We start from the raw sequence: 22,461 nt of genomic DNA, 5'->3' as shown, positions 1-22,461 counted from the left end.
AGTGGATGGGCATGGTCCTGGGAGTCTCCCTGCTCAGCCTGCAGCCTCTGCATCAGCCCCCTGAGGGCCCCCCGAGTCTATGGGTCTATGTCTCTGTGGGGTCTGTCTGGATCTCTCTGAAGTCTGATGTATCTGCTTCTGTTTTCTTGCCTTTCCTGGCCTGTCTCTCACATACTGTGTCCGTCTGTCTCTCTGTGGTCTGCATTTACCTCTCCATCTGTCCCTCTGCACTTCTGTCCCTATGGAGCTCTTTGTGTCCACTGTTCTGTGTCCCTCTCATCTGCATCTGTCCCTGTCTCTGTGTTGCAGGAGGTATCTCCTCCTATCTCTGTCTCCCCTACTCATCCCCATCTCCCTCTGTCCTCCCCCCAAGGAACACTACCTGAGCCCCTAGCCCAGGTGTCCCCATCCTGGTCCCACTCGGTCTGGGGAACGGATTCTCAGGCCTGGGGTTGGGGCCCATCAGGCATTGCATCCCAGCCTCAGAGTTCCCCTAGCCCAGTCTCAGAGAAAGATTGGTGGTGCCTGTGTTAGGATGAGGGGAGATCCAGAGGGAACCTCAAGGACTCAGTGGGGGGAGGGATGGAGGGGGCACAGTCAGGTGCCCCAACCTGCACCCTCTTCCCAACAGCACCCAGCCGTAGGGGACCTGAGTGGGGAGGTAATGGGGGTGTTCAGCCAGGTGCACCTGTGGGCAAGCTTGGTTTCAGACCCCCACACCCACCTCCAGACAGCATCTGGGCACACTTGCAGAGGCAGTTGTCATTGTCTGCATCACGGGTGCTGAAGTTGGTGCCTTGCAGGACCAGGCTGCTCTGGCGCCCTGCTGAACCGCTGTACCCGCTCAGAGAAAGCCTGGAGGCCACCCGGAGGTGGTGATGGGAGTTGGGTCCAGAGTTAGGTTGCGGCTGGTTAAAGAATGCCCCCCCCCCCAAGAGGGCCCTAGGCTGGGGCTCTTTTTCAGTTGTTCTGAGAGAGGGTACTCCAGCCTAAGGTGCATAGGGTATCCTGCCCCTGGATTGCCCTCTCTGCCTGCTGCCTCCCAGGGACAGAGCACCCACTGTGTGCCAGGTCTCCCTCATCTCACTGAACCTGAGTCTTGGACAGGAGTGAGAAGGATCAAAATGAGAATACTAATAATGAGGACAATGGCTAACAGTTTTTTGAACACCTACTATGTGCTGGGCATTGTTCCAAGTGCTTTCTGTGGGTTAGCCCCTGTTCCTGGCATCCTCACAACACCTGATTATTTCCATCTTACAGGTGAAGATACAGAGATCCCTAGAGCGCAGGGAGGCTGCCCCAGGCCTCAGAATGAAAGAGAGTGAGATCCACAACCCAGCCCTGTGTGGCCTGCCTTGGGAGTTGTGTGCATTTTGCTTCCTAGCTGACTACTCTGCAACCCCAGCCTACCACCTCCAGGAAGCCTTCCCTGACTACACCAACCTACATGGATCTGTGCCCCAGGGCAACCGCAGCCCTGTGACTTGCACATCTGCAGCCAGCTGCGGGGAGGGTTTCTATTTCTCTGCCAGGCTATGAGATCCTGGTGGGCACAGCCAAACCTATACGGTAATTATGACCGTGAGCTCTGAGGATAGAATGCCTGGATTCGAATCCCAGCTCTGCCACTTGCCAGCTGCGTGACCTTGGGTGGATTGCTTCACTTGTCAGTTTCAGTTTCTCCTTTTATTAAAACAGTAATGGTAGTAATGTTAACAGTGATGAATTTGTTGGGTTATCATGTTCCGATGACCTCAGTGTGTGATGAGCCATAGCAGTGCGGGCACATGGTAAATGTTCAGCACATATAATGCTTTTTATCATTCGTCCCTTTGTTCCCCACTCTTGACACACAGCTACAGCTGGCACAGGCTTTTGCTCCTGATTGGAGAGGGTGTTGGGTGCTTGTAGCATTGGTAGCTGAGGTGGGGACCTGATTTGGAAAAAAGAAGGTCCTCTGGGTGGGGAAAAATGGACACCAGATGCGGCTGGGGCAGGGCCTGGGAGATGCCCCTGGGGGGATCAAGAGGGCATGTGGGGCCTGGGTTGTGGCCTGGCTCAGTCCCTGCACTTCCCACCATGGGCTCTGTCTGTCTGTAGTGAGGCAGGGGCATGGCTTCAGGGTCCAGGTGCCCTAACTGTAAAGCCCTAACTGTGCCCTTAAACATGTAATCCAGGGCTCCCTGTAAAAAAGCCCATCTGGCCAGGGGTTCCCAGGGATAGGGACAGGTAGATTGGCCCACTGGCTCACATAGTCCTGTCTTCTCTTTGTGGTCATTATAGGCTCCCCTTGAGGTATCAGTGATGGCAGTTCAAGGTCAGGCTTGGGGCTCAGACTGAGGTTCGGGATGACATTTAGGCTGAGGTGTGTGGAATCAGGGCTGGGCGAAGCTGAGCAGTCTCATGAGGTCATTCTAGCAGCACGGGCCTCCCTGCTGTCTCCAAGTCCTCACCTCAGGCTCTTCCTCTCCCCTGTGGGAGCCACAGTGAGGATCTTGTGACCTCTGGGGAATTCTCAAGTCAGAGACTAGAAAGCCCAATGTGGCCCATTGTTCAGATGCACTCTGTACATGTTCATGGCTCAAGCCTGGGGACCTCAGACACACAGTCTCTGGGTGTTCCTAAGTTAGACACACAAGGAGTAGCTTTCATGTGTCTGTGGATTGGTGGCTGGGGTCTGTGTGTCTATAATTGTGAGCATTTGGAAACAGTTCTTCATGCCTGTGTGTGTGTGCATGTTTGTTTTGAGTTTGTGCAGCAATGTCTATGGAGGCTCCGAGTGTGTGCTCTGGAATCTGAGTTTGGGTCTGGAATTACGTGTATTGGTACCTGTGAAGCACCTCTACATGTATGTCTGGGCATGTGCCTGTGCTGGTTTGTGCAACTATGTACTTGTGTGAGTCTATGCACTCTGTAGGCCCAAGCGTGCACCCCAGAGGTGTGGTGAGCCCCTCCGCATGTGCACATACCTCTGTGTAAATCTTGCACTCGTAACCAGATATGGGTGTGTGGCCACCTCTGAGGGGTGTGCGCCTGGTGGCTGTGTGCCTGTGCCAGTTTCTTCCTGTGGACCACTTCCTCTTGTAGGCTAATGTGTATGCCTCGGCCAGGCTCTAGAAAACCCCATTATTGGGTCTGACACATAAGGGTGCCCCTCATGCCCATGGCGCCCAGGCCCCAGTGCTGACTGGGCTTTCCTGTGCGCATCTTCCCCATCTCACCGGCCAGCTGACTATGGGGTGGGGGTGCGCACAGGGGCCAACATCTGTTCTGTCACTCTCTCTTTGGCCCTTCTCTGGCAGTTTCCAGGCCTGTGTTTTCCAAGATCTTCACTCCCAGGCTCCCGAACTTTTACGGAACGAGGGGGGAGTTCTTCCTTATGATCTTGAAAGAGACTTGCTCAGGTTTGTGGTATCTGTGGCCTGCTGGATGAAACTCTCTGTCTGCCTTTTTCCAAAACATCCCCTCTGCTTGGGATGCCCTTCCCAAGGCATTCTCTCTTTGTCTGGAGGATGCCCACCCTTTATAGGCCTTACCTCCTCTAGGGAGTCCTCCCTGTTTGCACAAGCATTTCTATGCCCCTGCACTTTCCCCATAGGCAGCTGCTGTCTTCCCAGGAGTGTGGGATTGCCTGTGGACATGCTCACCCCAGACACAGAGGACACACTGGAGTGTGAACCAGGGACTGGAGAGAAGAATGGCCATGAACTCACACAGAGCAGGCCAGCCAGGTGTGTGAAGGGCTGCCTTGGGACAGCAATGGTAATATTATTTGCTGAGCATTTACTAAGTGCCATGCACTGTGTTAATGCTCTACATGCAGTATCTCATTTGAGCTTTATAACATGTTGAATAAGGTAGGTACATCTGGCTCACCCATTTTAGATGAGAAAGTGGAGGCACTTCTTCAGAGTCACTCAGGGAGATAGGGATGGAGTCAGGACTTAAGCCTTGGCTTTGGTAGCTTAATAGGAGTCAGCAGGGTGTTATGGTTACTCACTGGTCAGCTTGAGTAGTGGGGGCATCCAGCTTAGCCCCACTTAGCCCAGACCCAGGGTATGGTCATTCAGCTCTGAACCTTGCAGTCTAAGGACTATTATCAGATTGAGATGGGTTCCCCTAAGGAGGATGCCAGGACAACTTAGCTGGAGGATCCTGGGGGCATTTAATAAGAAGAAAGAAGGGTGGGACACATCATTGAAAAGCTCTCCAAGATGGAATTATACATAAAGTGTAGGAGGACAGAGAGCCACCAGAGATTCCTTTGGAGGAAGTGACCTCTCTCAGTGGAGGCATTCCAGCCTGGCTGGATGATGACTATGGCTGTGGAGGAGATTCCAACATCATAGTAAGATCCAGATGACACATGAGGTCCTTTTCAGACCTGTGAGTATGAATCTCTGATTCCAATTCTGTTCTGTTCAAAGACAGGACTCAGTCTTATCTCCAAGAACCTTGAGTTTCTCAGAGGCAACATCATGTAGTGGAAACACCCTGAGTTTTGGTAGCAGAGAGATCTGAATTCAAATCCAAATTCTACTTGTAACTTTGGGTAGGAGACTTAAGCTCTGTGCCTATTTTCACCTCACTAAAGCAGGTACAGCAATGCTTATTTCAGAGTGTTGTAGGAGGACTAAATGGAGTAATATGCCTGGAACATAGTAGGTCAATAGATGTTCTTTCCTTTTCCTAAACAGAGCTAAGAATCAAGCCGAGGGAGGTGTGGGAGACCTTTATGTTATACTCATATGTAAGCCCATCCTGCAGTTAAGAAGCAGAGGTACAGAGAAACCAGAACCTTGACTTGCTCAAGTTTACAAAGCAAGCTTGAGCAGAGTCAGAATGAGCAGGTCCTCTGTTTCCCAGCCCGGGGAACTTTCCATATCACTCCACAGCGTGGGACAGGCTGGACTCCTCGCTCTGAGCCTCAGTAATATGATTGATTCCGGGTGACTGACCTTAGAAGGCCCTTTCCTGCTCCTGGGATGGCAGCATCAGTGACAGGCTCTCCACCCCGCCCAGTGGCTAGGACGTGCTGAGTGTTAACTAGCCGCCTCCAGATCCCGTGACGTGTGCCCAAATGGGGGACAGATGGTAGGAACTGGAGACGCCCAGGAACTGACCCTTGGTGCAGACTCTACAGCCACTGGCCCGGGACCCTAGCCCGCCCACCAGTCGGGCCCCAAGCCTACCTGTACAGCTGCCCCTCACTGCCCAGCTGGAAATGTTCATACTGGGCATAGGCCTCGTTGCCCTCCCAGTCTTGCAGCTCCACGCGCAGAGAGTAGGCTGCCTTGCTGGTGAGCTGATGCACCACCTCATTGCCCAGCCAGTGCTCCCCCGCCAGGTCGCCAAAGCCCTGCAGAGAGTGAAGGGCGGTGGTGGTGGTGGGGTTGTTCATGCTGCAATGGGAGGCTGCACCCCTGGCTGAGGAGCTGGGCTGGGCCAGGTTCCAGGGCCACTTAATCCAAAACCACTTTGCCTAATGGCCAAGTCCACAAAGTACAGTGTGGGTAGGCCTAGGCAGGGGAGTTCCCCACCCCATGGAGCAAAAAGACTAAGGTTTTTGTAAATGTAAAATTCTGTTAACAATAATTGGAATCACATTTCTGTGGAATTTAAGAACAAGCAAAATGAATTTGCGGTGATAGAAGTCAGAATAGCAACTACCTTTGGGAGAGTATTGACTAGGACACGCGGAGGCACAAGGGGGCACAGGGGGGACTTCTGTGCGGGCTCACAGCATTGTATATCTAGCTTTGAATGATGGTCACATGGGTAAATACATATGTAAAAATCCACTGAGTATCTTACGCTTAAGATTTGTGCACTTAGCTGCATGTAGGTCGAACCTTAATAAAAAAACTAAAGATTTTAATCAGCTGCATAAATTGCAGAGCAAATTTTGTTCAGTGACATGGCAGCTGCTGCAAGATTTCAGCAACACAGAAATGCAAGGCTAAGCACGTTAGGTGTCACCAGTGTCCCAGAGTGACGAGAAACCAATGCCCAGAGCAATGGTTCAGCACCAAGGACAGGGGCACACCTAAGCCCCACTCCCCATTTTAGTCCCGCGGTGCTGCTGATTGGCCTAATGATTAATCTTCAGTGCTCTTTGTATACTTCTGAGTATCCTATTTCTTCTTGCTATTCTTAATAATTATTTAAAACCTAACTGGCTCAAGAACACTCATATCTTAATTTGGTATTTATTTTTAAGTATTTATCAAATGAACAGTAAGCAGAAACAACTAATGAGATTGTTGCATTTCCACGATTCCTTTTCTATTTCTCTTGCTTGTAGAAACGTTAAGAGCTTTTAAGTCAGCTTGCCAAAAACCCTTTACTCAAAATTTAATTAAAAAATTGGAAGACAATCGGGCACTCTTCCTCATCTTGTAAAATGCATGGGGTCTTTGAGCCGACAATTCCACGTTAAAGAACCTCTCCCGCAGAAAAGGGAACCCTCTTACACTGTTGGTGGGAATGTGAACTGGTGCAGCCACTCTGGAAAACTGTGTGGAGGTTCCTCAAACAGTTAAAAAAAAAAGAATCTCTCCTGCAGATGTGATGATATTAATGTGTGCAAAGATAAGGGCATCATTTAAGCAATGCTCAGGGGTGGGCATGGGAGATTATTTTCTTCTGTTTCATTTTTGTATTTCTAAAAGAAATTCTTTTTTTTTTAAAGATTTTATTTATTTATGATAGTCACAGAGGGAGAAGCAGGCTCCATGCAGGGAGCCCGATGTGGGATTCGATCCCAGGTCTCCAAGATCGCACCCTGGGCCAAAGGCAGGCGCCAAACCGCTGCGCCACCCAGGGATCCCCTCTAAAAGAAATTCTTAAGCAATATGTATATATAATATTTTCACAAATAAAAAAATAAAGTTAAATTTTTATTCTTAGGATATATGTCAGAATTTGCAAAAAGAAGGTTCAACTTCAGGTGATGGAATCCCTGACAGTGAATGTGTACTGGGAAAACCTGTTTGAAGCTAGTTGGTTTTAGATGGGTTGATTTTTTTTTCTGGGAAAGATTGAGGGCAAATTAGTGCCCTGCCTACAACCCACCTGCCCCAGGTTTCAGGGCTTAAAAGCCCCTTCCCAAGGCAGCAGTGTTACCTGTTTGTAATCTCTCCAGTTCCGCTGGAAATTCACGCTGCCATTCTCACGGCGCTGGATGAGAGTCCACCCACCTCCATTGGCCTCCATGTCACAGAATACCTGAAAGGAATTGCGTTGTGGTGGTGGAGGGGAGGGAGTTGGAAGACCCTGAAAAGGCCAGAAGTAGGTCTGGGCCAGCCCAATTTTGATTTGGCTGACAATCTCACAGAGCAACAAGTGAGCCTGGTGGTTGAGGGCATAAGAAATATCCAGGTTCAAATTTCCCAGTTCTGTCATCAGTTTTCTAAAGTGCGAGCAAGTGATACCCGCACAGAGCCTTCCTTTCCTCATTTGTAAAATGCAAGTGTTAAAACCTTACCCCTTTGTGCCTCAGTTTCTCCTCTGCAAATTGGCTTGGTGTGAGACTTACGTAAGATGAGTCATCTAAATAACAGAGCCTGGGCATACTGAGAATTAAGTAAATGGAGGCTTTTTCTCTCACTATTATTTTGAGGTTGTGGTAAGGATTAAATGCCAAGAGGCAGGACACACTTGACACACAGTGTGGACTCAGGACATGTTATTACATTCAGTGGACAAATGTTTTCTGAGCACCTGCTATCTACCAAGGCATGGGGGATGCTGCTATGGATAAGACAGAAAGAGTCTTTCTCTCAAAAAGCTCACCATCCATCATAATCTCTTCTTTCAGCCTAATCTTTGTCACATATTATTTTTCCAGCCAGTTCAGTACATGTTCCATGTTCAGTGAGGACACACTTGGTCCCTGGTCCCATACTAGATGACAGAGACAAATCAGAGATAAATCAACCCTCAGAGCTGGCTTGGTCTGGAGGAGGCTATGATAGGGCAAACAGACTATTGATTATGAACATTTGGGCAGCTACACAGAGAGCCCCAGAGAAGGAGTCACTGGGCAACCCTAGAAGGTTTCTCAGAGGAGGCAACATTAGGACAGGGCCTTGGATGATGATGTGCCTGACAGGCAGACAAGTGGAATGGCACCTCCAGTGGAGGGTGTAGCTCTGACAAGGCAAAGGCCTACTCAGGGAGAGAAGAGAGTGGCTTCTGTTGTGGAAGTAGCAGAGGGTGTGGGAAGGGAAACTAAGGTCTAGCGAGGAGAAGGAACTTGCTCAAGGCAAGTAAGACCAAAGTAAAGCTGAGGTGTGAGCCTAGATCTTTGGCCTCCCAGAATTCCACCGTAGCTGAATTTACTTAATTTCATGTAGAATATTTACTTAAAAAGTCGTGTCCTTTTAAAAAAAAGAAAACTTAAATACTTAGACTAAATGTATTTTAAAAGGAAATCTTACCAGTACCATAAATTGAAAACTGGTAACACTTGCTTTTATGCAGATAATTATAAAAATAAATATAAGAAAAACGTGAAACTCTAGCTAGAAATCAAGGGCCTGATCTCTGTGTCAAAAGATGTGTTGAGCAGGTGTGCATGAAGCATTAAGGAGAGTCTGCAAACTGTGTATTCAACTAAGATTCAACAACTGAGATGTGTATTCATAGGAATTCAAAGGAAATCGAACAGGGAATTAGGAAATGTGAAGACTGACTGGTTGTTCCCCATATTCTTTCACTTTTGGGCCTGGCCCCCATACCTTCCCTTCTGATAGAATGCTTTCCACTGACCCCTCATCCATCCAATAACTGGACCTCAAAGCTGAGAGCAACCTAGGAAACACTCACTGGAGATGGTAGGGTCTATATCAGCCCTGGTCCCTAATTTCCCACATGGAGCAGAGCCCCCACACCTGCCTTCAACCAGACTATATGTAAAGTAGAAATACATTTCTTTGTGTTAAGCCCCTGGATTCTCAGGGTTGATTTGCTGTATCAACTAGCATTACCTTAAGCAACACGTAACTATTTTCTGCTCGTCCAACTGCAAGCATCTCTGGAGAAGGTGCAGAAGAAGGATGCGCTTGCACCTCTGGGAACTTCTGCTTTACCCCCATATTCTGACCTCTGACTGATGGGGGCTCTGGAAGGTAGGGTCGTCCCACCTTCTCTGGTATCTCAGATGCTGAACAAGGCCAAAAGCCGATGCGGGGGTGGGGGGGTGGCCTGCCAGGGACACCCTTGGCTCAGCACTCTCTGATAGCCTCAGCCCCCAGGGAGTCCCCTAACCTTCCTGGGCTCCGTCATATTGGCCACATGGATGGTGTAGATGCCACTGGCATTGGCCCCAAAGCGCTGGATCTCTGCACAATCCTGGAACAGCTGCTCAGCTGCCCTCACAGAGGCTGCAAAGGGACAAAGCAAAAGCAATCAGAGGTAAGCTAAGGAGGGAAGGTGCCAGGTGGGCACTACTTTCTGCCAGGTTCCTGGATGGGAGGTGTTGGAGACAGGGAGAGGTATCAAACCTGGGAAAGTTACCTGGAAGAGGTGACCGTGAGCTGGGATCTGGATAAGGAGCAGGAGTCACCTAAGACAGGGGGAAAATGTTCCAAGCAGAGGGAATAGCATGTGTAAGGGCCGTAAGGTGGGGAACAGTCTTGGTGTTTGCAGGGGACGGTGCAGTGAAGGGAAGTGGTGGAAGCCAGGGAGGAGAAACTACCCTCTACCCATGAGAACAGAGCTGAGGCCAGAGAGAGCTCTGGCTGGCCCATAAACTTGACAGGAGTAGGGCAAGGATGGCACAGGCAGGGTCATGAAGGAGAAAGAGATGAGGCCGTTTGAAGAAGGGCCAGATCAGCCTTGAATGCCAGGATGATGAGCCTGGACTGTGCGGAAGAAGAGCACTCTGGCCAGGGTGTGGAACAGGGACTGAAGGGGATGAGACTCAAAGCAGAGAGGCCACGGACAAGGCTGCTAGAATCTTCCAGATGAGGTCATTAAGGTCTGAACTCCAAGGAAGTACTTCCCCCTTTCATAGACCAAGAAACCAAAGTCCAAGAGTAAGGTAACTGGCTCAGGGCACACAGCTGGGGGCATGGGCAGAGCCTTCCCTCACTCTAGGTCTTATGAAGGAGTCCTGGGATAGGAGGCACAACTTCAAATGCCTTGGTGACAGTGGGGCAGGGTAACAGGGTGTTTGGGCAAAGGGTCCCTGAGGCGAGGTGCCTAATTCAACCTCCTACCCAGACTGGTGAGCAGACACTGGGTCACAGCTGGAGACTGGGTTAGCAGGGAGTGTGTGGGGAGAGGCCTTGGGCCTGGGCCTGCATCTGGGGCTAAGCTACAGTACACCCACACATGGGACTAATTTTGGCAGCTTCACTGCCAAGGCCATGCACAAGCCAGTGATGGATTCGGGTCACTTCATATCTCATGGTTTGGAAGGTATCCACTTCTCCCTGTAGCTTCCTTGGGGCCTCAAATACCTTAACCCAGCAGGGCTTGCCTGACTTAGACAGAGCCCTGGTGCCATCCACTGGCCCCAAATCACTGCCAGCCGTAGTGCCTGGAACCCATCACTGTTGCTTGACTTTGTGTTACCTAAAGCCTTCCCAGCCTCCTGCTGTGGTTGATCCAGGAATAGAAGCCCCTTCCTCACCCAGCTATTCTCCACTGCCTGGTTCCAACTGAGCTTCCAAAACATAGTCCCACTAGGTGCAAAACCCTCCTGTGGCTCCTGACTATCCTCCAGTTAATGTTCTCTCTCCTCAGCACAGCCTTTTAGGCCTTCTGTGGCCTGGAAATTTCAAGAACACTGCAAGCATGTAGTGGTATCAAGTAGGCACTCAAAAACATACATTTCCTCCTTCTTCCCTTAGAGACCCAGTGATGGGCAGGTGGGCATTTTTGCAAGACTATGCTGTTCACCGCTGTATCTCCAGTACCTGGCACTGGACCTGGCACACAGTGGGTTTTGCTGACCGAGTGACTGAAGCTGAAATCAGCCATGCCTTGGCCACCCCAAGTGGGCCCCATCAGAAGGAGTCAGTGAACGCTGGGGAGCAGACCCAGGAATTTTTCTGCCTTCTCAGAACCTAGAGCCAGAGATGCCTCCTAACTTCTGTTCGGCCCTCCTGGGCTTAGGGACAAGGGCGACAGGATGAGAGAAGTCCTTGGGGAGCAGCAAGTTCAACCTCTATATTCTATAGATAGGGAAACTGAGGCCAAGAGAGGGACGGGGACATGCTCAAGGTCACTCATGGAGTCTTGGGGTAGAGTCTGGATTGGCTTGGCTTCTCCTGGGACTCTGGTCCTCACCATATTTGTTTCACAGGTAAGGTACTTGGAGAGGGGCCTGGCCTTTCCCGAGTGGTTTCTGGGTCAAGCGAGCCAGGAGGGTAAACAGGGTCTTCCTCCGCTCCCCTCCCGTCCCCTCCCGTCCCGTCCCGTCCCGTCCCCTCCCCTCCTCCCGCACCGCTCTGGGCGCCCGGCGCGCTCACCCGGGCCCTGTGCCACGACGCGCACCAGGCGCTGCACGGACTCCAGCAGCTGGCGCTGCTGGCGCTGCAGGAGGCTGGAGTTGCTGCTGGCGGCGCGCAGGCTGCGCTCGAGGCCGGCGAGGGCGCCGCTCTGGCGGCCCAGCAGACGCCGCAGCCGCTCCTTCTCGCCGCGGAGAGAAGCCAGCTCCGCCTGCTGCTGCGTCTCCAGGGCCTGCACCCGCGTCTCCAGCGCGCTGCGGGACGGGGGCGCACGAGCGTCAGCCCGCTGTCCCCACCGCGCTGCCACACTCGCGCGCTTGCCCCTGGGGGCCCCGGGGAGGCGCTCTGCAGGACAGATCCGCACCGAGGCCCGGGGAGGTAGAGCGTCCTGTCCCGGGTTACACAGTCGGGGGTGGGGGATCCGGGGTGGGGCGTGCCCACTGATGGCAGAGAGTGAGGAGGGGAGAAAAGAGAGAACCGGCCCGGGAAGAAGATGGACCGCAGCCCATAGAAGAAAGAGATGCGCGTGGGAGGATATGCCAGCAACCAGGACCTTGTTACCAAATCCCCACTATGCCTGCCCTCTGACCTAGCAGTCGGTTCTCAGGAGATAACCCCCAGGGAGCAGGGGCGAGAGTGAATGCCAAACAGTCAGAGCTGGCGGAGTCTGTTCTCTTTCCGTGTCCCTGGAAATGTTCTGGAGCTGCGAAGAGGAGGGAGGCCTAGCGCATCCGCACGGAATTGGAAAGACGCCCAGGACGTGGGGTGAACTGTGCTGGCACATCGGTGCCTCTAGGCCAGTCCCACATGTGGGAAGAGAGAGAGAGAGAGAGAGAGAGAGAAAGGGCATTCATGTAAATGGAGAGGGAAACCAGTGAACTGATACGAAAAGGCATGGAAAGACGTGTGGAAGGACACTGATGGCTGCGCTTGTAGAGAAGTGAAAGGCAGTTCGCTGAGTGCTGTGTTCCTGGCGGAGTGGTCCGGGGGAGGGAGGAGGAATATGGGGGGGAGGGAGGAAGATGCAGGTGGCTGGACGGAACCCACTTTCCCCTTCGTTTTATACAGGTCTCTGTTGTCTGGTGATACAATAAACATGGAGCATATTTGTCATGAGTTTTAAAAATAGAGTTTTAGAAAAAGAAAAATCTTTTTAACTTTTGACATTTTATCCTGCAGATTTGCCCCGTGTGTGTGCAACGAGATACAGAGCCACTATTAGGGGTTTCGATTGAACAGGAGTAAAAGACAGGAAACAACCTTAATAACCATCAATTGGGGACTGAGGATGTAAGTGTGGGCACAGCCATTGGGTGAACATGATGCAGTTAGAGTGTGTCCTGCAATTATAGAACAGTTTCCAGGATACTTGGAAAAAAAGAGGTGCAGGAGCGTGGTATACTCCATTTGGGTTCAAGAAGGGGGGAAAAAAGACCATATATACATACTTGTTTAGATATTCAGCAGAAACCCTCAAATGTCAGCTAATAGAATGTCTGCTATGGGATAGGAATTTTTTCGCTTCTGTAACCCCCGTGTTTAGAACAGTGTCTGACATGTGGTTAGAGCTCAAAAACGATGTTGGTTGAATGAATGGAAGAGCATAAGAAACTTGGAAAAGCGGTGGGTGGCTGACAGATAGGATAGGAGGGAGACATTCTCCTATCTATGAGGTTATGCCAAACCATTCTCTAGGCTGGAACAACAAGTCTAGCCAGGGCAGAAGGAATTTCCCCTGAACCCCAAATTACACCGTAAGAAGAAAAAAATTGGGAATCACTCGGATTCTAGAATTTTAGCTATCTCCATGGGCCAAGAGCTTATTGATGACATCCTTCATCTTCACTGACTTCTAGGCACCCAGTGCCACTTCAGACCTCAGTCCTTGCCCTCCTCCACCTTGGGGTGAGGGCATAAGAATAAGAAGATGGACAAACTATCATTAGCTGCACGCAGATGAGAGGGAGCTGGGTGGACCTGGAGGCCTTATCCTGACCCAGCACGTGAGGAACAATAACATCTCCCTTCGTACACAGGCCCGTGGCCGCTGCAGTGTGTGGGTTTGGCCTCCTCCAGCACCCTGACCTCGACAGTTTTTCTCCACTCAGCTCGAAACCAAGATGAAATCAGCCTCAGATGGCCATTTCTCTGCCTTATCTGGACCCCATGACTCTTTTATTCTTTGTAATTTGAAGGGTGTTCCCCTCAAGTGTATTTGTTTATAAATGCCGAGACTCTCTGCCAGTACAGACGAGGAGCTGGCAGTGTGGTTGCTTCTGGGAAAGGGAATCAGTGGATAAGATTGGATTTACTTATTGGCAAATAAGTAAATCAAATAAAAATTTACAGGGTGAATTGTACAGTATGTAAACTGTAGCTCAATAAAGCTGTTAAAAATTTATAAAATGAAGAAAGAAAGGAAGGAAGAAGGAAAGAGGGAAAAAGAGAGAACAGAGAAAGAATCAGTGTGTCCTGAGCCTCAGGAAAATGTCCATCTCCTATCTCCGCCCAGGGGTGCCTGCCTGGCCCCCAGCCCACCCCAGCCCTGGCTCTCGTGCCCACTCTAGGTCCTGCCCCACTTGGGTCCCAGGCTGGCCCTCACCCCCAGCCCCGGCCGGGTGCCGGGGTCCTGGTGCCCACCTGTTGCGGCCCTGCAGCCTGTGGAGCTCATGGCCCTGCAGTAGTAGCTGTTTCTCTAGCTTGTTGGTGGACAGTGAGGTCTCCAGCAGCTGGATCTCCATTCGGGATGTCTGGTTCAGGACCTGTTCCCGCAAACAGGGAGAGGAAGGGGCCGACGCAGGCCATGCAGAAGCCCCACTCGGCAGCCGCCCACCCATCCAGGGGCTCTGGCATTCCAGCAGCGTGCTGACCTACTGCCATCCTCCCAGCAGTTAGTTCCTATAGTCGTTCATTTGTTTACTCGTTCCTTTATTCACTCATTCACTCACAGGCCTGAACTGAGTTTATGATCTTCCTCTTGAATTTACTCTTCCCCATCACTGCACACAACAGTGCAGTCCATTTCTCCTGCTACTCACATCCCAGGAGGAGTCCCCCTAACCACCCATGTCCCACCCCAATCCAATCTACCAGCAAGTCCTGTCAGATCCAGCCTCCAAATGGACACCTGACCACTCTCCCTCCCTCCAGGGCCCCCTCTCTGGTCATGGCCTCTGTCATCTCTTGCCCTGTGTCCTGTGCCACCCTCCTCACAGGGCGCTCTGTCTCCACCCTGATCCCCTACAGTCCTTCCTCTGCTGAGCAGCCCAAGGCAGCCTTCTAAAATGTAGCGCATCTGCTCAGAATCTTCTTGTGGCTCCAACTGCATGCAGTGGAAAGGTCCCAGTCCTCCCCATGACCTGCAGCACCCTGTGATGTCACCTGCCCTCACTGCCTCTGTGAACCCTTGCCCACCCCTCTTCCCTGGTCGCTCCAGCTACACTGACCTCCTGGGTGTTCCTGGTGCTTGATGGCACAGTCCTGCCGCTGGGCCTTTGCACATGCGGCTCTCCCTGTCCAGAAGGCCATCCTGGTGAGCCTGGCTCCAATTCTACCTTCCCCGCAGCGCCTTCCTGGTCTCCCTGTCTAAACTTGCAAGCCACCCCTTCTCCGCTCCTAGCACACATTCCCTCCCTCCGGCCCCTGAGACTCCCACCCTCTCACAGATGCAGGTTATTTATCCTATTCAGTCTCCTGGTGGTCATCAGAAAGGAAGATGCTCAAGGGTGGGCAGGCCTGTTTCATTTACTGCTCTGAGCTAGAACCGGGCACCTCCCACAGTGCCTGGCACCTAGTAGGGCTCCAAGAGACACGTGCCTATTTGTCATTCAATCTTTTCATCCGTTCATTTACTCACCCTGCTGCTTATACATTTGTTTCCTCCCTCCCCTTCTGTGCTCCCACGGCTCCCCGTCTCCGAGCTGCGGGCCCCTTGAGGCTGATTGACTTCTTCATTACCTATCTTTCCTCAGAGCACTGGATCTGTGCTCCTATCCCCCCTCTAATCCCAGTGCCCAGCACAGATCTGGAGTCCCTGGAGTCACAGATGTAGAAGAACCAAACCCAGTGTGCACCGCCCAGGGCTCATAGCTGGGGGGTCAGAGTATTTTGTCATGGGGTCATCAGGGAGGGGCCCCAGGGTGCTACAGTCCCAGATGTAGCCCAGACTTTACCCAGGGACAGAGGTTAAGGCAAGATGATCTGGGCTGCAAGCCAGCCGGCCCGCCACAGGTCCCCCCATCCCCCTGCCCCTGTGCCACCTGCTCGCTCTCCGTACCTGAGCCTCCACGTCAGTCAGCTTGCGGGTCTGGGCGGTGGTCTGGTTCAAGAGGCTCGTGCCTAGCTCCAACATGGTGGCCGTCTGGTTCTGGACCATGTGCTGTTGGACCTGTGCCAGCTCTGACCTCAAGTTCATCTGGATGTACCTTTCTAGCTGTGGGGAGACCATGGGCTGGGGTCATGGGTAGAGCCTGGAGGAAGACTTCCTCCATGACCTGGCCTTCTGCTCCCACTCCAATTTCTTCTCTCAGTCGTCTCCTGCACTCTGCTCCAGATGCATTGGCCTCCGTGACATCCTTCCAACATGGCAAGCATACAGCTACCTCAGGGCCTCTGCACATGCTATTCCCTCTTCCTGGAAACCCCCGCCATCCCTCCCTCCCTCATGTCATTTCAGGTCTCTTTCTACCACTTATCATTCTCTAACTTTGTATTACATTTTTATTGTCTATTGTCCATTTTACCATTGGAATGTCCGTTTTGTGAAGCCAGAGACTAGGTCTTACCTCTGTGTCTAGCGCAATGCCTAGTGCCCAGTGGGTACTCAGTAAATATGTGTTCAATGAATTGATGGAAAAGGGGGAACTGCAAGGGTCAGAGAATAGCCCCCAATGTCATGCCCATTACAAAAGTTTGCGGGTCTATCCAGCAAGCTGGACTTTCTATTTTCTGGCTTCTTCCATCTGCCAAACGGGCTGAACCGGACAGTCTCCAAGGGTTCTTTCAGTTCAGATGTCCTGGGGTCCCACGAGCTAACATTCATGTCTTTGACAGGGCTGCTCTCTTTCCCAAGAGCAGTAGAAGCTGGTCTGGCATGAGACCAGGATCAAGTTGTAAAGGTGAACAGTGTGTTCTCAGAGCTCAGGGCCCGCAGGCAGAGAGCTGGTGTCCCCCCTCCACTCCCTCTCCATTCTGCACACATGCTGGCCTCTGGCCATCCCCCTCTGCACCCGCCCCCGCCCTGGCTCCTTTCCTTGCCCTCTTGCTCAGACTTCCAGGAGGTCTGACAGACAGGGTAGCTCCCAGGGTTCCTGGGAAGACGGGCACTCCCCAGGGAGAAGTGGTGAACTTGGCTGGGGGGCCAGGCTCTGGCTGTTTCCTCCTTGGGCTCTTCTTCCCTCTGCCATCTTTTCTTTTTTCTTTTTTTAAGTTTGATTTATTTATTTTAGAGAGAGAGAGAGAGAGCACAAGCGGGAGGGGCAGAGACAGAGGGAGAGAGAATCTCAAGCGGACTCCGTACTAAGTGCTGAGCCTGGCCCAGGGCTCATTTCAGGACCCTGAGATCCCATCCTGAGCCAAAACCAGGAGTCAGAGGCTTAACCGACTGCGCCACCCAGGCACCCTTCCCCTCTTCTTTCTTAACACTCTGCTCCCATGCCTTCCTCCCACCAGTGCTTTGGAAGGAACAACTGCAACACCAGATCCTGGAGGGGGCACATGTGGGGGTGCTGGTATTGACTACAGCAGCTGTGCTCAAAGTGTGGCCCTTGCAGCAGCATCCCTGGGGAGCTTGCTAAAAATGCAAATTTCTAGGTCCTACCCCAGAGCTACTAACTCAGAAATTCTGGGGTGGCACCTAGCCATTCAAGTGAGTCCTGATGCTCCCTCAAGTGTGAGAACCCTCAGGTGGCAGTCACAGAATTGACTGAGGACCAGGGAGACAGGCCTATTGGAGCTTCTCAGGCATTTGTCACATTGGCCCCTTCCTCCCTCCTCTGCACCATCAGCTCCCTGCACCGCCGTCCCCTGTAACACACAAACATCCTCCGACCACTCCCATCTAAAAACAAAGTTTTGACCCCACAGTCCTTCCAGCTGCGTCTCCAATTTCCCTGGTCCCCTCAACAGCAAAACTTCAAGTTGCCTCCAGTTTCTTGCTTCCAGCCCCACCCTTGCCTCTAAAAACATTAACAATATGATTATGGTGTACTGTATGCATAGAAAAAAGCACAAGGAATAATATAATGAAGTCTGTGTATTTACCACACTCAAGAAAAAAATACAACCCATACTGGGGCGCCCAGGTGGCTCAGTCGGTTAAGTGTCCGCCTTTGGCTCAGGTTACGATCCCAGGAGCGCTGCATTGGGCTCTGAGCTCAGACCGGGGGTCTGCTTCTCCCTCTCCCTTTCCCTCTGCCCTTCCTTCTGCTCAGTCTCTCAAATAGATAAATCTTTAAGCAGTATATATATATAACCCAAACTGTTGAATCCTGCACTCCCCGGCCTGCCTCCCCAGCCCTGGGGAGCCCCTTCTCTCAACTGGCCTGGTCATCGGCTCCTGGACAAGGCCCATTGTCTTCTCACTCTCTCCCCTCTCAGTAGCATTTAGTCAGATGGTCACTCCTGAGTTCTGGAAGCACTTCCCAGATGCTCCTTCTCCTAGTTGTCCTCCTACCCACGATCACCTCCTCTCTGCCTCCTCCTTTACCAGCATCCTACATGTCGGGGGCTCTGAGCCCAGTTCCAGCCTCTCATCTTTATGTATGTTCTATCCCTAGGTCAGGGGTTCTTAGTGGGGACCACAGGGCCTGCAAAGATAATTCAGAGGGTCCACGAACTTGGGTGAGAAAAAACTCTTGTTTGCTAACCTGTAAGCAAAGTTTGTCATTTCCTTTGGTTATGAGTGTAGGCCACAAACGATAGCACTTTCAGCTGATCCTGCAACTTCATTACCAATAGAAATCACCAATATTTCCATACCATAGTGCAAGTGTTACAGCATCTTTTTTTTTTTCTTAAGATCTTATTTATTCATTTGAGAGAGAGCATGAGTAGGAGTGAGGCAGTGGGGTGGGGAGAGAGGAGAGAGGGAGAGGGAGAAGCAGACTCCCGGCTAAGGAGGGCGCCTGACATGGGATTCCATCCCAGGACCCCGGGATCATGACCTGAGCAGAAGTCAGCTGCTTCACTGACTGAGCCATCCAGGTGCTCCTGTTACAGCATCTTAAATACCTATTTTACTCATCATGGCCTCAGAATGATGGACGTTCTCAAACCCACCACTAGGTAATGCTACAACCATAGCACCGATTTGATATCTAATATTTTGATTACAATGGCAACATCACTGGATGTTCTTATACTTTCATTTTATACATTTAAAAGCATTGCTCTGAAAAGGGATTTATTAGCTTCACCCAGGACCAGATACCAAAGTGCACAGGGCCCCGTTGCAGGTGCTCCTGTAGGTCCTAGGGCTGCCATGTGCTGACAGCACTGGCTCCGTCTCCCACCCAGACTACTCTCCTCAATGTGCCACCAACTCCCCATCCCCACGTGGACTTCCAGCAAGCATCTCAGGCAAAAATATCCAACATGGACCCCTTTGTTCCTCAGGTCCCACTGCACTGTCTCTGCAAACCCACCCCATTCTCCCTCACTGCCCCCATCTTTCCCATCTTGGCAAATGGCCCCAAACCCAGAGGTCATCGTTGATGCTTCTCTTTTTCTCACCTGCTGCACTCAATCCTCTAGTGAGTTTTGGCCACTATGATCCCAATGCAAATTTTGAATCTGCCCACTTCCCTGCACCCTGGGTGAGGCTACTGTCATCCCCATGGGTCCCTTCAGGTGTGCTCCCACCACACCTCTGTGGCCTCCCTGGGGTTACTAATGTGTGGCTGCCTGGGCACCCCATGGGGAATAGGGGAGGCAGAACTATACTGAGGCTGATCTTGCCCTCTCTCACCAGTCACAGACCTCCTGGAACCTGGTGTAAAATGCAGACTCCCAGGCTCCGAGCTTCAACTCTAGGCAGACAAATAGCAAGTTTAGTCCCAAGACGAGACTTTCTCAGCCATCCTCCCTAAGCCTCTCATTTGTAGGTGGACAAACTGAGGCCTAGAACACTTGCCCAAGGTCACCATCACCTGGTGGGCTAGGTTCCACGACTCCCTGCCCAGGTGCTTGCTCCTTCAGATCTGCAGAGCTGGGCTGGGGACACAGGGTAACTTGGTGGTCATCTCAAGTGACAGGAGTTCCATGAGTACCCGTATTGGTCCCTTGGTTGTCCTGTGGCTAAGTGGCTGGGTGGGGCCCAGGCCACCCACAGCTGGGGCCCATCACTTAATTTGCCACACCCGCCCACCAGCATGGGTCCTAGGATGGGAAATTGGGGCCAGATGGTCCCATTTTGGCCATGCTGGGCTCTGGTGAGTAATGTTGGCCTGTGTAGTGGGGATTGGGTCTGGCCTAGGGTTCAGGCTCAGGCTGGAAGGATGGGGGGAGAGTCCCAATGAATGAGCCAGCCCAGAATGACATCTTCCATAGCCCCTGCCTCCTTCCCCCACAATAGGATTGGACCTGCGCCTTCCCTGTCACCCTCATGCTTGCAGATTCTCAGGGTTGAGATGAGGGGTGGGATAAGGGCCTGAACTGCCATCACCTCCACAGCCTGCAAAGAGGCTTACCTTTGGCCTTTGGGCTGTCAACCCTCTCCCCTTGGCCCAAGGTTTGAGTTTTAGCTCTATGGCACTCCAACTGTGAACTTCTAGCAGTTAAGAGCTGCATTTCTCTGAGCCTCACTTTATTGATCTGTGACATGGGGACAGGGAATCTTACTCCTCTTTGGGGAGAGGGCAGCTGTAAAGGGCCTGGAAAGAAAAGAAAGGAGTTTAGACATGCAGGGGCTGGGTGATGAAGGTAGGTATTCTGGACAGACCACAGGTGAGCATTGCATGGATGAGCAGTCTCCGTGGCCAAGGAGATCCCCTCAAGTCTGCTTTTTCCCCACATTATTTATATTAAAAAAAGTTTACAACTACACAATGGATGAGCAACTGTGGTCCATCCATCCAGCAGACTCTACTCAGCCATGAAAAGGAAGGAGAGGGATCCCTGGGTGGTGCAGTGGTTTGGCACCTGCCTTTGGCCCAGGGCGTGATCCTGGAGACCCAGGATTGAATCCCATGTCGGGCTCCTGGTGCATGGAGCCTGCATCTCCCTCTGCCTGTGTCTCTGCCTCTCTCTCTCTCTCTGTGTGACTATCATAAATAAATAAAATAAAAAAAAGAAAAAAGAAAGAAAAGGAAGGAGATAGTGATGCACCCAACAACATGGACGAAGTAAGCCAGACTCAAGAGGCCACATGCTGTAGGATTCCACTGATGTAACTTCTAGAAAAGTCAGAGTCCATGCTGTTGCCAGGAACTGGCATCTAGGGTTGGGAATTGACTGCAAAGGGTCATAGGAGAACTTTCTGGGGGTGTTGGCAATGTTCTATATCATGATTTTGGTAGTGGTTGCGTAACCATACACATTTGTCACTACCCCCCAGAGCCATATATTAGAAAGGTGTATCTCACCATGTGGACTGTACCTCAGTAAAAAACAAACCCCACCAAAAAAAGATTCTAAAAAATGTCCCATATAAAATTATGTATTATAATGATAAATACAGTTTCTCAAACCCCTCACCCTCTGAGTGTCATATATGTATCAACTCAGGAATTTCTTGAGCACCTACTATGTGCTAGGCCTTGTACTAGAGACTAGGAAATCAGGAATGAACAAAAATGGCAAGTTTTCTGATTCCAGGTACTTCCACTAAATCATCCATTAAATTCCAATAGTGATGAATGCTCTTAAGGAGGTGAGACAGGGTAGTGGATGGGGTCAGCAGGGAGTTCAGCCAGAGTGCAAGGGAACCCCTCACTGGAGGGACCGCCTGAGCTGAGAGGCTTGCCAGCTGTGGCAAAGTCAGGAGGAAGGGAATTCTAGACAAACAGAAAGGCACATGCACAAGCCCTGAGATGTGAGTGTGTCTGGCATATTTGAGAATCAGAACAGTGATCTGCCCTGCCTGTCTCTTCCTTGGAAAATGGTGCATGTGGTTCATATTTGGGAAAAATGGTTTGTCAACAACAGATAAAAGCCAATGTGGAAAGAGTCGTCAGTGCTTTGTATCTGATAAGCCTGGGTTCGAATCAAAGCTCTCAACTTAGTGGCTGTGTGACTTAGGGCAGGTACCTCTCTCTACCTGTCTGGGCCTTTTCTCTAGAATGGGGGTAATCATAGCTCCTATCTCTGGGATAGGGAGGAGGAGGAGGATTCCTGACATGACCTACGTAAAGGGCCAGAGCATGGTTACATAATCAACACATGACAAATTCCAGTATGTCTGTGTCATGGATTACTAGGTGGCTGTTAAAAAGGAGGTTGACCTTCATTGGCGGCTGATCTAAAAAGATGCCCCAGTTGCACTCTTGAGTGAGACAAGCAAGATACAGAACATTCGCTACAGTGGGTCTGCTAATCTCTAACTGAACCGAGCTCTTCCCACGGCGAGGCCTATGGGCCACAGACTGCTACCGTGGTGGTGCCCATGCCCATGACTTTGTCACCAGTAGACATCACAGACATTCTTGTGTCTCACCACAGTGATTGTGAACATCCATGATATATTGTTTACACTTATCATGATCTCAAAATGATGGAAGGCACTAGATCATTAGATTTTGTTATTTAATGTATTAACACGAGAGCAAATAGGTAACTATATCACAGATCTGTTTTAAAAATATTTTGAGGGCAGCCCCAGTGGCCCAGCAGTTTAGCGCTGCCTTCAGCCTAGGGCCTGATCCTGGAGACCCAGGATGGAGTCCCACGTCAGGCTCCCTGCATGGAGCCTGCTTTTCCCTCTGCCTGTGTCTGCCTCTCTCTCTCTCTCTCTCTCTGTCTGTCATGAATAAATAAATAAAATCTTTAAAAAATATATTTTGAT

General features: G+C 51.1%; 1 protein-coding gene across 6 annotated transcripts in view; it reads right to left on the bottom strand.

Annotated features, from left to right (window-relative positions):
• Window positions 1-22,461, bottom strand: part of ANGPT4 (angiopoietin 4) — a 59,446-nt gene that overhangs the window by 19,098 nt on the left and 17,887 nt on the right. For all 6 annotated transcript variants that reach the window (XM_072800408.1, XM_072800407.1, XM_072800406.1 and 3 more), the window contains exons 2-8: window positions 15,739-15,894; window positions 14,103-14,224; window positions 11,484-11,716; window positions 9,274-9,389; window positions 7,129-7,230; window positions 5,196-5,362; window positions 725-855 (exon numbers count right to left, since the gene is read on the bottom strand). In XM_072800408.1, coding sequence (XP_072656509.1) covers window positions 725-855; window positions 5,196-5,362; window positions 7,129-7,230; window positions 9,274-9,389; window positions 11,484-11,716; window positions 14,103-14,224; window positions 15,739-15,894 — 1,027 coding nt within the window. The remainder of the gene's footprint in view (window positions 1-724; window positions 856-5,195; window positions 5,363-7,128; window positions 7,231-9,273; window positions 9,390-11,483; window positions 11,717-14,102; window positions 14,225-15,738; window positions 15,895-22,461) is intronic.

This window comes from Canis lupus, chromosome 26 (genome assembly GCF_048164855.1).
Source record: "Canis lupus baileyi chromosome 26, mCanLup2.hap1, whole genome shotgun sequence".
NCBI classification, from domain to species: domain Eukaryota; kingdom Metazoa; phylum Chordata; class Mammalia; order Carnivora; family Canidae; genus Canis; species Canis lupus.
Note: the sequence above shows the minus strand (reverse complement) of the source record. Positions and strands in the feature narration are given on the sequence as shown.